General features: G+C 31.6%; 1 protein-coding gene across 1 annotated transcript in view; it reads left to right on the top strand.

Annotated features, from left to right (window-relative positions):
* The first annotated feature begins 4,887 nt into the window (after nt 1-4,887).
* Nucleotides 4,888-16,149, top strand: part of LOC148301322 (uncharacterized) — a 100,687-nt gene continuing 89,425 nt past the window's right edge. Inside the window, exon 1 of the mRNA XM_088273434.1 lies at nt 4,888-5,267. Within this exon, the coding sequence (XP_088129560.1) occupies nt 5,091-5,267 (177 nt within the window). The 5' untranslated portion in view covers nt 4,888-5,090. The remainder of the gene's footprint in view (nt 5,268-16,149) is intronic.

Genomic DNA, 16,149 nt, shown 5'->3' on the forward strand with positions numbered 1-16,149 from the left:
ACACCAACATTAAAATAACTCGTCGTTTCTGTGACGTCGTTCATTGCCAACTTACGAAAATAACGTTTTTACGAAGGCGAATTTTCCAAAAGAAAATGACGAATGAAAATATTGATTATATCGGCTGTTATACGCACAAAAAGAGTCTAATACAATCCTTTATAGGTTGAGTATTTTAAATAAGATATTCCTCCCTAGTGAAAATGATCCATTTGTAAATTACATAGTGCCAAACTAAAGAATTAATGTAAGAATGTACTGAGTAAAATATTTTTTTCATACGAAACTGAACACCAGATTAGTAATAAATAAATTGTATTTTACTTAACGTAAACGTATTATATTAATTGTATAGAGATACGTTCGAAAACAGCAGAAGTCCGAAAAGAAAAATGATCAATGTTTTGAAGAATTGTAATGGATTTTTCAATTGCGTCGGTACTGTATGTAGTGTTGAAGAAAATTATGTACAATTATTAATAAAAGATGTATTAAAAAAATAAAACTTTTTTTCTTCCAAAACAACCTTCATGATGTATTTTTTTCAGATACTATCTTAGTCAAAAACAATGATGTTTTTTTTGGGGTACTGTATCAGATTAATATGTAATACAATGATAACTAAATTGTAGTTGGAAAAAGAAGCAGAGGAAGACCGAGGAAAACCTGGCACAATCAGGTGTGTCAAATACTTGAAAGCGACCGGGTCGGGAGTCGAAATAATCGGCGGGTATGTATGAGGAGATGCATGAATGTGGAAGAGGCGGAGAATGTTTTCTAAAGACAGGGTGGAATATCGTGCTATTCTCTCAAGCAACATGTTGGTAAGTATACTAAATCATGGAACTGGCAAAGTAAGGATGAAAGCAGAGTGAACGCTGTTGAAATGCGCTCCTTCAGACGAATGTGTGGAAAATCATTGTATAGCAGAATTAAAAACGAAGGTTGTGTCGGGTTGTGGTCCCGTGGTTGGTGTAGCGGACTTTTAAGTCAAAGTTTCTCGGTTCGAACCCACTCTACCACAATTTGATACCTATTTCTAATAATGAGCCGCTTAGTCTCACAGAAATAGTATGAAATGAAAATATTTGTGTAAACAATAAAAACACAAATATTACTCTTTTTTCTAAAACAACAAAATAAAAATATAAGAAAGGAATGTAAGGCTCATTTTAGATTTTTCATGATTTACAACCACACTTCTCAAATTCTTGAAACCTCTAGATATTTTGATCAAACTCGAAAAACAGAGAGACATCTATGGATGGACGAGGAAAGCTTTTACTAAGCAGAGACTCTTTCTATTTTCGTGTGAGGTTCGATTCCTGGATTATATTCACATACATAAGAAACGCGTGAAATATGATTCTCAATTTATTTTGGCTTATTTTTCCGCCTCCGTAGTGTAATGGTCAGCACGCTCGGCTACCGTTCTGGAGGTCCCGGGTTCGATTCACACGGGGGGATCAAATAAATATAGGTGATTTTTTCACTCAAATATTTATTCAATATTACCCTGGAATGGTACCTGAAGTGGAGGGCTGATCACCTTTCCTTCATGTGTTAACGATCAATATAACACTGCGTTTATATGATGCAGTGCCCTATGCACCATTGGGGTGCGGATTAAGGTTTGAAGATAACTCAACATAGATGAAGAATAATACGAAAGTCTGGGAATTTACAAGGCGTACTACCGTCATATGCAACTTAAGTTATAACTTTACACACGTGTAATATTTCACAATTCTACCCATAATTAACAACAGCACTACTCAAAATAATGTGAGTTCTAGATATATTGATCAAACTCGAAACACAGAGAGACATCTATGGTTAGATGAGGAAAGCTTTTATTGAGAAAAGACTCTTTCCATTCCCATGTGGGGTTCGAATCCAGGATTATATTAACATACATAAGAAACGCTTGAAATCATGATTTTCGCCTATAATTTGAAAATTTTATTTTAGCATATAATTTGACCAGTTATTTATTTACAGCATTTTGAGTGTCTCAAAAATAAACAAAAATCAAAAAAATAACTCCTAATTGGAGATAATCCAGATTTGTGAACAAGTATTTGGACACATTAAAAATATTGTAAATAATAATAAGGCAAGAATACCTCCAGATAGTGAAAAGCTTATGCCCTTTTAATGGGGAAGTCTTAAACATCCAATTCCTTAAGCGATCGGCCGCGCCAGGGTCCAGATGTGTCTCCACGCACAATTTAATGGAATTTCATTTATTTGGAAAACGTATGGAAAAAAATCAAATCCTCGCAAATCAATAGTCATATTTTTTACATAAGTCATATATGTAACATTCCCGATGAGTAATTTCCATTTTTCATTTTGGGACATGGGATTAAGGTTAACAAGACTAGAACACAAATAAAAATGTTGAAAAAAAAGATGAACAATTAAAAAAAACTAATATAAGGCCAAATATAAAATACAAAACAATAAACAGGTAAAGCAAATAGACATATAAAAAAACATAAGGTAAGAAGTGTGTTTGAAACATGAAATAAGTAAATAAGCATTTCAAAGAAAAACTTTATTTATTTAATACAAAAACAAAGAAAATTTCAATTACGTTAAATGTTACCTGGGCTTAAAGAAAATTACGTTGCGATTTATCGTATACTGGGCCTTAAGTTGTACTAGGAGACAGAGGAAGACCGAGAAAAACATGGCACGATCAGGTATGCCAAATACTTGAAAGTGGTCAGGTTAGGAGTCGTAACAATTGGCGGGTATGTATGAGGAGATGCATGAACGTGGAAGAGGCGAAGAATGTTTGCAGGGACAGAGTGGCGTGGCGTTCTATTCTCTCTGCCTACCCCTGCGGAAAGCGGCGTGATGGTTAGTTAGTTAGTTAGTTAGTTTAGTTTAGGAGAAAAGTTTTCCACCAAACCTATATGGAGTCACTATGCCGACGATGTGTCTGGAAAACAATTAAGTACCTACCCCAGAAAATTAAAATCAAATATGATACTTGTGCTGCCATCTATGGGATATCAGCAGAACTTATTCACTGATTTACTGAAAAATTTAACAGTAAATTTGTTGAGCAATTGAACTGTAAATATTTTAAAATTAAAATTGTTCCCTTTTGTTGCTTAAAGGGTAAAAGAAGAAAGAAGAAAGAAGAAAGAAGAAAGAAAATGTAAAAATAATAGTTTTCTTCAAGGCCCAGTATTCGACAAATCGCAACTTAATTTTCTTTTAGCCCAGGAAACATTTGACGTAATTGATTTTATTCTTGACACACCATTTTATATCGAAAAAAAATATTATTCGAAATAAAAATATGGCATTAAAAAGAAAAGAGTTATTGAAAGGTAAGAAGTTAAAATATTCAACATATTGTGTTAATATATATATATTCTATGAAACAAAAAATCCAAAGTATATTCTTTAAAAAAAATAGGCGTGAAATGACGTCCAACTCTCAGAGCAGTCGGATGCTTACTGAATTATAGTATTGCGAGTAAGGCCTTAATGTGGCGCATTTCTCTGGTAAAAATAATTAATTTAAAACCTGTGAATTATTATACAGTACCTAAGCCCCCCCATTACGTTTACATTGGTACGGCGTTATCGGTGGAAACTTTAAAATTGGGAAATGTTAAATAAAACATTAACTCCCATAACGTATCTCCTCAACGTTGTAGGGGGGTTTACAGTAATTATATAAAAACACAATTCGGGATATTATTTAAACTGAATAAATAGTCTTGTAATATTATGCAAAATAAGGAATAATAAATATAAGGGAATTTAATAAATGGTGCTTTCAATAGAGTAATTGCAAAATAAAGACATGTCCATGAAAGTTAACTGGCACTTCACGACAGAATGCTAGTACTGACACTGATGTATGAAACCGTGTGATGGTGGTAGTAGTAGTACTAGCAGTAAAAAACTCGATTAATCTAGGTAATAATATTAATAATTTGGCTAATTTGTACAGCGCCATTTTCGAAAAATACTACCTCAAGGGCGCCTCAGGTAAATTCGAACAAAGCTGAAATATTTCGTTAAGCAACTTGTATCTTCCAAATACACTTTTTTACAATCTTTGATAAACGCATTATCTTATTTATATAAAAAAAATATATCGAAAATTTATCAAAATGCATTCTCAAATGGTTCGTGACTATTCTACCCATACATTATTTATGGCTGTTCAGTGCATTCAAAGTACATGTTGTCAATAAAACATGTGACAGACCACGTTCACAAAAATAATGACGATCGCTCGCCGTAACTGGATAACGTCATAAAAAAGTCGTAGGTATTATAATACCTACGACTTTTTTTTTAATTTATATTTTTTGTCATTTATAAATGCTACTTGCGCGAGCCTTTACAAATATATTTGGCGGTTTGCTAACTTCACACAACGCGAGTGTTTTTGCCTAGAATTATCACTCATGAATTACATTAAATTATAGTAACTTTAAACATGAAGAGTAAATCCACCGACGAGTAGGCATAGGCTAAAAAATTTAAAAAGTTGAAGTCTGAGTAGGGTCATGATAAGCGGTGTTTCATAAGCCGTAGCTAGATTTCAGAGTCACTAAGACGTTGGGTAATTAAAAAAAATATTCACACCATTCCAAGAAATATGATCGCTCCATGAATAATGAACGCAGGCTGACGTTTTACTTCCATAGAAACGAGACATGAATAGTGTGAACTAAAGCTTAATACAAATAAATTGAGTTATATATCTGCATCTTTGTCTGTTGTCGTAAATAAATAAGTGAAAGAGAAGAATTGTCAAAAAGAGATAGTTTGTAGAGCGCTGTCTCTTTATTTATATGAGAAGAGGCATGTTATTTCAAGATTTCTACATAGCAAGCTTGCGGTTTATGTGAGGGAAAAATAATCTATGATCATAAATGTCAAATTTGGCAACTCTGTTCCGAAAACATGGTGGAATTGTTTTGCCAACAAGGCAGTGTCATGTCAAGTCGTATCAATGTTTACATTTCACTTGTTTGTTAATTATTATCGGTTATGTTAGAAGTGCCCGGTTTGTTTACAAATAGTTTTCGCGTATCCTAATCGGCCCGAGAATGTCGTGGCTCAATCTGAACACGAGCCTTAGCGGCCTCAAAGGTCAATTTAAAAATTTGGCAAACGAAGTTTTTTCCGAAGGAATCGTCGAGGACACGGATCCGTTCACCGAACTTTCCGGCGCCAATGCGAAAATCAAGGAGTTGCAAGCACTCTGCGCCAGTCTGGACACAGAGGTAAGCGTTTATTCCTCATCATTGTGCAATTTTTTCTCAACAAGTAAACACGATTTTTTCGCTCGCACTGTCAATTTTGACAGTTAGGATATTGTCTAGTTTGATGATCTCATATTTGTTGCAAAGTGCTAATTTAAATATTTATGCATTGAATTATGGTCTTTGAGTGCCCTGGTTATTCGTCATTACAGTTTTTTTAGGGAAATCGGCTCAAAAATTCCAAACGGTTGATGTAATAGACAAAATAAGCAAATACGGCCAATGAAACACATTTTTAATTATTTTTGTTTCTTATAATAAGTTTCAATGTTGTTTAATTTTATTTAATACACTACGGTGAAACCCCTATGTATCGTTCCTTGAATAATCGTTTTCCCTGATATGTCGTTTATTTCTTTTATGTATTAATTTTAAATCAAACACAGATTTTTTGAGTCTACTAAGTTGTATTTTATTAACAAAAACACATAAAAAAATTATATTGTGACAATTGTTTCGCCTAGTTCTGGCATTATTAAACAAATGTGAAGATCAAATGGACTGACGGTCCTTATGGGCAATTTTTTTAGAGAATTAATGTTTTAAAGCTAATTACAATTGTTAGTAATATTATTTTTAAGAATTTATATATGTAGATACAATTATTTATTTATCAATAACGCATCATGCAAGCGTTTACATAGAAAGAGATGATGTACAATAATAGTCTATTTAAATATTGTAGACGTACAAGAGAAAGTGACCAACTACCAAAACGTAAAATGTTCAGGAGAGCCATTTAAGTCACTATTGCTTGGCAAGAAAATAAACACCAATGCAGTTAGTCATTTTTAACTAGTCAATATATTATACTTCCAAGATTAAAATCCTTTAGGATTTTTTCAGGGCAATATTAAGCAAGTAAGATATCAAATAGTCAATGGTCACGTTTTTGAGAAACAATGCACTTGGTCACTTTCTCCTGTATGACTACGATATGTTTAGCAGTGGTGAAGATATAAGGTTAGTTTGTTCATTAATAATTTTAAAATTAGGATTGTTTATATACTTATTAATTTCTAATTGCTCTAATATATTCATTTTTCGACCTTTGCTTTCAATATTTAATGGAATTGGTTTATTCGAGACACAAATTTTACGGTTATTTTCATTTAAGTGGTTGGCAAATTGAGAGTCTAGTTTTTTTTTATTTTTAAAAGATCTTATGTGTTTTGAATATCTGGTTAAGATATTCAGAACACAGGTTTATTTCTTCTACCCCAAATTCATTTCTGACATAATGACAATATTCCTACGTGTGGGATACATGTATCCGATAGCTTGTGTGACCCAAGGTTGACAGATACAGCAGAAGAGGTCTGAAGTTTTTTTGGGTTCTGTTCAGCTTGTATTTTTTTTTTTTAATAAATACATTTTTTTACATCTGAAACTCGAATTCTTTTTAAAATTTTAACCTACCAATGGTTATGCAGATTGGGAGGACGGTATCTTTACTCGATCGTATCTCCTTGTGTATTGACCTCTTAATCCCGCATTCATTGTTTTCCCGCATTCATAGTTTATTTCAATAGGTACCTTTAAAAACGATAGACAGGTTTCACTGTATATAAAAATATGTACTATAATTTTATAACACAGGCCAACACACATTTTTGTGCCAGCGATTTTTTTAACTGTTCTCAGTTAATTTTTGGCTGCAGGATCCGAAATAGCCGTCAGAATTTGTCAGATCTATTTATTGAGATAGCTACATTAAAAAAAATATGTTAAAATTTTGTACATTTCACGTAATAACTAATACTATTGTTAGATGAAAAAAATGCATGGATTTAAGTATTTATAAACAGAAAAAACATACATTTAAGTATTTATTGCATTGACATACATTGGTCACTTATCACTTGAAAATTAAATTTTTTATTACTTTCTGGCATGGAGTTTAGTAGGCTAGTTTTGCTGAAGGCTCCAACAGTAGTCGGCCATCATAGATATCCCATCATCCTTGATATCGATCTTCCATAGTTTATTATTTATTCCTGATGGAATATTTAACCCCTGTTCTTCACTAAAATCAATCAAGTTTTCTGGAAAGCGATCTAGGTGGCTGTGGAGGTAGTGAACATTTATGCTCATGTTACAACTGAGAATTTTTAAATTTGAAAGTATAGTTCTCACTAATTCTACGTAATTCTCTGCTTTATGATTTCCTTGAAAATATTCTACTAGTTAAACAAATGAACACCAAGATCCAGCCTCGTTCATTGATGTGGTGAATTGTGGATCTTCAACAAGTTTTTTGAGGACCATCAAATGTATTCAATTCAATTCAATTCAATTTATTTATTTTCAATTAACAGATAAATTACAAACTAAAAAGTTTAAAGCGTATACATTAAATAAATATAAAAATCTAAATTATGCAAGAACTATTGCCAAAGAATCCAGCTTCAGAAAACTCCTTCAGACACATGGAACAGATCAATATCCAATGAGATATTGTTCAACATAGCGGTAGCTCTTCCTACAGGCATAACCATTATCCATCATACTGCGCAACAATCGATAAAAATGCGTAATACACATTCCTTCTAGTCACTAAACTATTGTAGCCAAGCATTCCCTGGAGAAAAAGCCAAGGATAATATCCGTACTCTCTCATGTAGAGATACCTCAGAAACTTCTTTTGGACTTGCTTTACCATAAGATACTGGCTTTTAGGTTTTCCGTGAAACAATTTTCATTTCGATTTAAAGCATTCACAAATTGCTTCATCAGCCTCGACATAATATGCAACGGCGAAAGTAATATTTTTCCTCGCAAATTAATTAGATTCGTTAATAACGTTTTGTTTTCCTTGAATCATGACATCTCTTGATGACCAATTTCTGTTAATCTAGTGTTCATTGTTCAGGTTGATTCAGGTATAATTCCAGGTATATATTTGGCTACTTAGATTCTAATTTTGAGTAGGAAATTTCTATTTTGGTCGTTAAAGATATACTTATTTCTTTATTTTTGGCTAGAACCAGAACAAACTTCAATTAGCCTGTATCTCAAAAACTAGGGCTGATAGAAAAAATCTGGCGGCGTTTTTGAAATCAGCACATGGAAACATTAAAAATCTGTTGTTAAATTTCCGGCACCAATTTTTTTTCGTCCAGTTTTATCTATAATGCCACAGTTAGGTCCCTGACTGATGCACATTTTAAATTTTATGACAATTTTATCTTTATTTTTGCAGATATTTCACACTATAGATATAGCAAACGTATCTAATAGTTATTGAATATATTTTTAAACATAATATATTTTTTTAAATATTATTTTATCGAAGATTTAAACCCTTGCAAAGAAGCTGTTTTCATTGTAAGTGTAAAATTCATCAATAGATGGCGCTAATATGAGTATTATTCTATACAAATTGACAGATCTTAACATTTTAATTTTTAAACATAATCAAAAGCACTAAATAAACCAATCCCATTATGTCTTTTATCTTCGACTGTCATTGTGCCACCAATTTTGGTCATTCTTATTAAAAAATTGAGTTTGTTTTATATTTTCAGCGAGTAAAACGATTTTTTTCATCCAATATGTACCGAAATAAAAAAAAATATACATATAAAGTAAAAATTTATAAAGGTCACTATCAAACTGACGTTTCTGTAAATAACGAAAACATAAAAAAAGTCATATGTCAATATGCAATATACAATAGCAATTTAACAAAACCCACTGTCGAAATGACGCTTCTGAAGTAAACAATACCATATAAAAAATTTAAAACGTGCGATAACATAGAGAACGTAATAAACAATACAATGCAATTTAATAAAAGCCACTGTCAAGTTTATGTTTATCGAATGAACGATATTCGATAAACATCAATTTGACAGTGGCTTTTATTTAATTGCTATTATTTATTACCATTTCTAAGATATCGTTCATTTGATAAACATCAATTTGACAGTGGTTGTTATTAAATTCTGTTGTTTATTACCATTTCTAAGATATTGTTCATTTGATAAACATCAATTCGAAAGATGCTTTTATTAAATTGCTATTATTTATTACCATTTTAATTATATTGTTCATTTGATAAACATCAATTTGACAGTGGCTTTTATTAAATTCTATTGTTTTGATATTGAAGGTAGTAAACAATAGCAATTTAATAAAAGCCACTGTCAAATTGATGTTTATCAAATGAACTTTTGTTCATATCGTAGTCATACAGGAGAAAGTGACCAAGTGCATTGTTTTACAAAAACGTGATCATTAACTATTTGATATCTTACTAGCTTAATATTGCCCTGAAAAAATCCCAATGGATTTTAAACTTGGAAGTATAATATATTGACTTGTTAAAAATGACTAACTGCATTGGTGTTTATTTTCTTGCCAAGCAAAAGTGACTAAATGGCCCTCCTGAGCATTTTACGTTTTGGTAGTTGGTCACTTTCTCCTGTACGACTACGATACGTAACTATGACATTTCATAGAAATGGTAATAATCAATAGGAATTTAATAAAACCATCTGTCAAACTGACGTTAATCGAATGAACGATAGCATAGAAAAAGTTATGAAGATCGGCCTGTTCTGGTGACTTTCCATGAGGTTAAATCAACAGAATATTTGAATACGGGTGATAGGATGTCACTCGAAATATTTTACACTCTGAAATTAAAATAAATAAGGTCGCAAAAGGCCAAGTTTTTTTGTATTGAATCACACATCGCTCACTCCTTTCAAGAACGGCATGAATCAAAAAAATTGATTTTTCAAGAGAATGTTTTCAAAGTTTAAAAATATAAGTAGTAAATTAAGTGCATATAATAGTTTATATTTGGCTAAAATTGCATTTTTCTTATTAACTATAATCTTTAAATGTAGTCAAGATCCTAACCCAATTATTTCAAATAAACATCTCACTCCTTTCAACAACGTCAAATATCAAAAAACTTGATTTTTCAGGAGATTGTATTTAACGTTTAAAAATAGAATAAAATGTATTAAAAATAAATATCAAGCCACTTATTAAACTTTTTACTGTGCAACAGATCTTTTTAGGCGAAACCTGAAGGTGTTTTCTATATTTGAAAAAAAAATTGTTTAACGTTTAAATATATAATAAAATGTATTAAAAATAAATATCAAGCCACTTATTAAACTTTTTACTGTGCAACAGATCTTTTTAGGCGAAACCTGAAGGTGTTTTCTATATTTGAAAAACATTTTGTTTATTTAAAAAAATAATTAAACAATACTTTTTCTTCAAAATGATATAACAACACTTTCTGTCCTGTAGCGGGTAAATATTAAGTTAAAAATATGCCTCTTTTGCTGGGATAAAGTACATTTACTGGGCATTCCGAAAACATGCACAACTGAAAATTGACAATTTTTAATTTATGACATTCTTGAAAGGAGTGAGCGACATGCGATCTTGAAAGTTACATATGGATAGATCTGTCGTCGTCAGACCTTCAACTGTAATATATTCACATGAAAATATTCATGTACCTTTTATCTCAAGTTTCGTATTCTAGAACGTTAACGTCATCAATCTTTAGTCGTGTCTATTTATCCATCTCCCTATTGATATATGCCATTTGGGTTGGTGGCTCTCAATGTTCGATGTACTATGATAATTCATATTATTTTTGGTCTGGGCATTTACGGGGCTGACGACCGTATATTTTAAATGCCATAGATAACACTCAATAAGTCACAATTAGGTCTGACACATACATGGCAACACTGCTGCTCTTATGTGTCAAAATGACATGGCATTCTGACAATTACTTTACCAGGTTGTAGTGACCCCAATTTTCAAAACAATACATAAGTGATAGTTTTGTATGTAATAATTCTCCAGTCTGACACATGTATGGCAACAATGCTGGCAGTATTTCTGGATAGTATCAACCTTCAAACGATAAGTGTCAAAATTTCATGGTATTCTGACATTAATTTTACCAGATTACCGTGGTTTTATTGGCCACAGTTTTGTAATTTTGAAAACAATCTTCAAACCCTTATCCGCACTCCAATGGTGCATAGGGCACTGCATCATATAAACACAGTGTTATCTTGATCGTTAACACATGAAGGCAGGGTAATAAGCCCTCCGCTTCAGGTACCAGTCCAGGGTAATATTGAATAAATATTAGAGTGAAAAAATCACTTATATTTGTGTGTGTATATGTGTGTGTTATCTCCCCATTTCTCCCCTCCTATCAGAATATGTATCTCTAATATTAGAAATATCATAAATTTCTCTATCGGCTTTCGAGTGCTGTGCACACAGACGATATTTTAATATTAGTCCAGACAATCCGTAGTTCTACGGGGACAAGTCAAAAAAATATCTGAGTAAACTGTTTTTTTTTGTTTTTTTATTGATGCTTCTTTATAGATATAGAAGCATGTAGAAGTTTGGGCGTTTACAGGGCTTACGACTTGTGACAGGCTAGTTCGAGTGATCTCTTTAGACACGTGTAAGGGTGGTGACTGACCTGAGCATTTCGTCGTAACGTAACACGTTACGATGCGAGCATTCAGGCAGTCAGTACAGCGAGCCGAGTGCTCCATCCATAGTCTCGGATGCTCGGTGATGCTCGCCGCGAGCGATGTTACGACGTTACGTTACGACGAAATGCTCCGGTCAGTCACCACCTCACCACCCTAACATTCACCATTCATTCTACCCATGGTTGAAAAATTTCGGTTATATTTATGCTTCAATTTTTAAGAAATGCTCATGCTAATTCTCTATTTTTTAATTTTTTAATAGCAGAATCCTGCTGCAATGTATGTAAGATTCTTCCCAAATAATTTTACAAACTAGAAGACGCCTGAAAACATCGTTTTTCTTCTTCTTTCCTCATGGCTCCATCCTAATTTATCATCTTTGTAGACTGTTGGGGTAAGCTCTCCTCGTCTTCTGTCATGGACAATGTCAACTAGGCCATGCCTTCATATCATGTTATCTTTCTGCAGCATCCATGAAGTCTTTGGTCTTCCTCTAGATGTCTTTCGAGGAAGATCCATGGCGATTGACTGGTTTACAATATATTATTTTTTGACATCTCATCAAAGATGAAGAAGAATATGGTAGTCTGGGCATTTACGGGGCTGACGACCGTCATAGGCTGGTTTGAAGTGATCACTTTATACACGTGCAACATTCAACAATTCTACCCATTATTGACAACGACACCACTCAAATTCTTGGAAGTTCTATATGTATGAACCAATTCAGAAACATTGTTATTGAATCACAAGTACTTCATTAGAGACATCTATTGGTGAGATGAAAATAAAAATCTTTATCTTTGATGAGATGTAAAAAAATAATAAGAAAATAACTCCTGTAATTGGAGATAATCCAGATTTTGTGAACAAGTATTTGGACACACTCAAAATGCTGTATGTAAGATTCTTCCCGTTTTATTTTACAAACTAGGAGACGCCTGAAAACATCGTTTTTCTTCTTTTTCCTCATGGCTCCATCCTAACTTATCATCTTTGTAGACTGTTGGGGTAAGCTCTCCTCGTCTTCTGTCATGGACAACATCAACTAGGCCATGCCTTCGTATCATGTTATCTTTCTGCAGCATCCATGAAATATTAGGTTTTCCTCTAGATGCCTTTCGAGGAAGATCCATGCTCACAATATGATCAGGTTAACAAAAAATATCATTTTAATTGTCATTTTTTTATTTATTTAACTTATATTATGACTTATACTTCGACTTATATTTGAGTTATTTATTTACAAGTCAAACGCCCATGTTGCTCTTACTTCTATATTTGTGTCGGGTTGTGGTCCCGAGGTTAGTGTCTCTCGAGTCAGAGTTTCTGGGTTCGAACCCACTCTACCACAATTAGATACCCATTTTTAATAATGACCCGCTTAGGCTCACAGGTATAGTATGAAATTAAAGTATTTTTGTAAAAAGCAAAAACAATATTCAAGATCAATAAATTCAGAAGATGAAAAGAAAAGCAAAAATATTGACTTGTCTCCTTGTGTAACTGAATCTGACTTTTCCCTCGCCAACATTAGACCCCCAAAATGTAATGAAAGTACCGACTTGTCTGAACAGATGTGGATAAATGTCGATAAACGAATTGATAACTACACCTAGCAATGTATACGTTATACACACACACACACACACACACACACACACACACACACACACACACACACATATATATATATATATATATATATATATATATATATATATATATATATATATATATATATATATATATATATATATATATATATATATATATATATATATATATATATATATATATATATATATATATATATATATATATATATATATATATATATATATATATATATATATATATATATATATATATATATATATATATATATATATATATATATATATATATATATATATATATATATATATATATATATATATATATATATATATATATATATATATATATATATATATATATATATATATATATATATATATATATATATATATATATATATATATATATATATATATATATATATATATATATATATATATATATATATATATATATATATATATATATATTTATATATATATATATATATATATATATATATATATATATATATATATATATATATATATATATATATATATATATATATATATTTATATATATACATATGTTTATATCTTCTTCTTCCTGACTTCATCCCAATTTATCATCATTGTAGACCGTTGGGGTCAGGTCTCCTCATCCTCAGCTTATAGGTCCTTCTATCATATCGTAATCATACAGGAGAAAGTGACCAAGTGCATTTCTTACAAAAACGTGATCATTGACTATTTGATATCTTACTAGATAAATATTGCCCTGTAAAAATCCCAGAGCGTTTTTAAACTTGGAAGTATTATATACTGACTTGTTAAAAATGACTAACTGCATTGATGTTTATTTTCTTGCCAAGCAAAATTGACATAAATGGGGCCTCCTGAACATTTTACGTTTTGGTAGTTGGTCACTTTCTCCTGTACGACTACGATATACAAAGTGTCTTGGAATCATTTTATTTTTCTGCAGCATCCATGAATTCTTTGGTCTTCCTCTAGATGTCTTTCGAGGAAGATCCATGGCGATTGCCTGGTTCACAATAGTTCTGTTTGCAATAGTGAAAAAGGAAAACTAATAAAATAAAGACAATGTGCCTCTGAGAGATGGTAATACTTGCCATTTTCCACACTTAGGTACGATTGCACTGTTTTTATTATTTTTTTATTAAGCATTTTGAATATTTTTTTGTTGCTGCATATTGTGAAATTATACAAACTAGAAATATGTGTTTTTTTTTCATTTAAGTGAGAGTCACAAGGCAACACAAGGCCGGGTACAGCTAGCGATATTAAAATGTTTTATATTTTTTATTATTTTAAAAGTATCCCGTCAATAAAACAGTGAGCAATACAGAAAAACCAAGATGGCAACCTACGTGTGTATTAAGAAAGGTTTTTGTCGTTCCTTTGTTTTACACAGCAACACAGAGTAAAATTTTGTATTTAAAAAATCATACCAAATCGTTTTGCTTTGGTTTTTGATACATACGTGTTGCCGAAGCAAAGGGTTGCCTTATCTTGTGTTTATTTTCGTTATTTGTATAGTGAGATAGTCCTGAATAGTATCCCATAAAAGTCTAACCGAAAATACATTTGGTATCGTTAAAAAAAATACATTTTTCTGAAAATTTTATACGAATGCTTTATAAAAATATCACACTGATGCCACTATCGGCGTTGAATGAGGGGAACAGCAAACAATTGTGAGTTGCACATATCGCTCACTCCTTTCAAGAACGCCATAAATAAAAAATCGGCAATTTTCAGTCGTGCATGTTTTCAAAATGCCCAGCAAAATGTACTATATCCCAGCAAAAGCGGCATATTTTAAACGTAATATTTACCCGCTACAGAGCAGAAAGCGTTGTTTTTGCATTTTGAAGAAAAGATATTATTTCATTATTTTTTTTAAATATACTAAATATTTTTCAAATGGAGAAAAAACCTTCGGGTTTACCTAAAAAGATCTGTTGCACAGTAAAAAGTTCAATAAGTGGCTTGATATTTATTTTTAATACATTGTATTGTATTTTAAAACTTTAAAAACGTTCTATAGAAAAATCAAGTTTTTTTTATTTAAAACGTTCTTGAAAGGAGTGAGCGATAATTTAAACGAATTTTTTAAATTTATTTATTTCTTAAAAATATTGACGTACATACTTATATTCATTTTGGCGATGAGAAAATATTTTGAAGAAAAACGTTTTAGGAAAGCATTCGAAGATTGAAGAACATTTATTATTGCAATACATACAATTATCCTTTTTTTTACAAAAATGTGAGTAATATTAGTATATAACCACTCACCGAGATTTTTGCGTACCTATACCGGTTTCGAGACGTACCAGTCTCTTCGTCAGGACAATCACTACCACAGCTTGCAAACAACACTACCCTTCACTACCATGGAACTATTTTCACACTTGAAACTACATGTTTTAAAACAACATGTTGTTGTAGTTTGAATACCACACTACCCAAGAATTTGAGTAGTGTGGTTGTCGATAACGGGTAGAATTGGTGAATGTTACACATGTGTAAATTGATCACTTAAACCAGCCTATAACGGTCATCTTTGATGAGATGTCAAAAAATAATTCTTTAAATAAATTATTTTTATACAAAATAATAATTTAAAATTGGTCTGATTAAAAATAAACAAGATAAAATTTACAACATTTTGAGTGTGTCCAAATACTTGTTCACAAAATCTGGATTATCTCCAATTAC

Source organism: Brachycentrus maculatus, unplaced genomic scaffold, assembly GCF_059751285.1.
Source record: "Brachycentrus maculatus isolate JH-2025_06_01 unplaced genomic scaffold, ASM5975128v1 h1tg000576l, whole genome shotgun sequence".
Taxonomy (NCBI): Eukaryota; Metazoa; Arthropoda; class Insecta; order Trichoptera; family Brachycentridae; genus Brachycentrus; species Brachycentrus maculatus.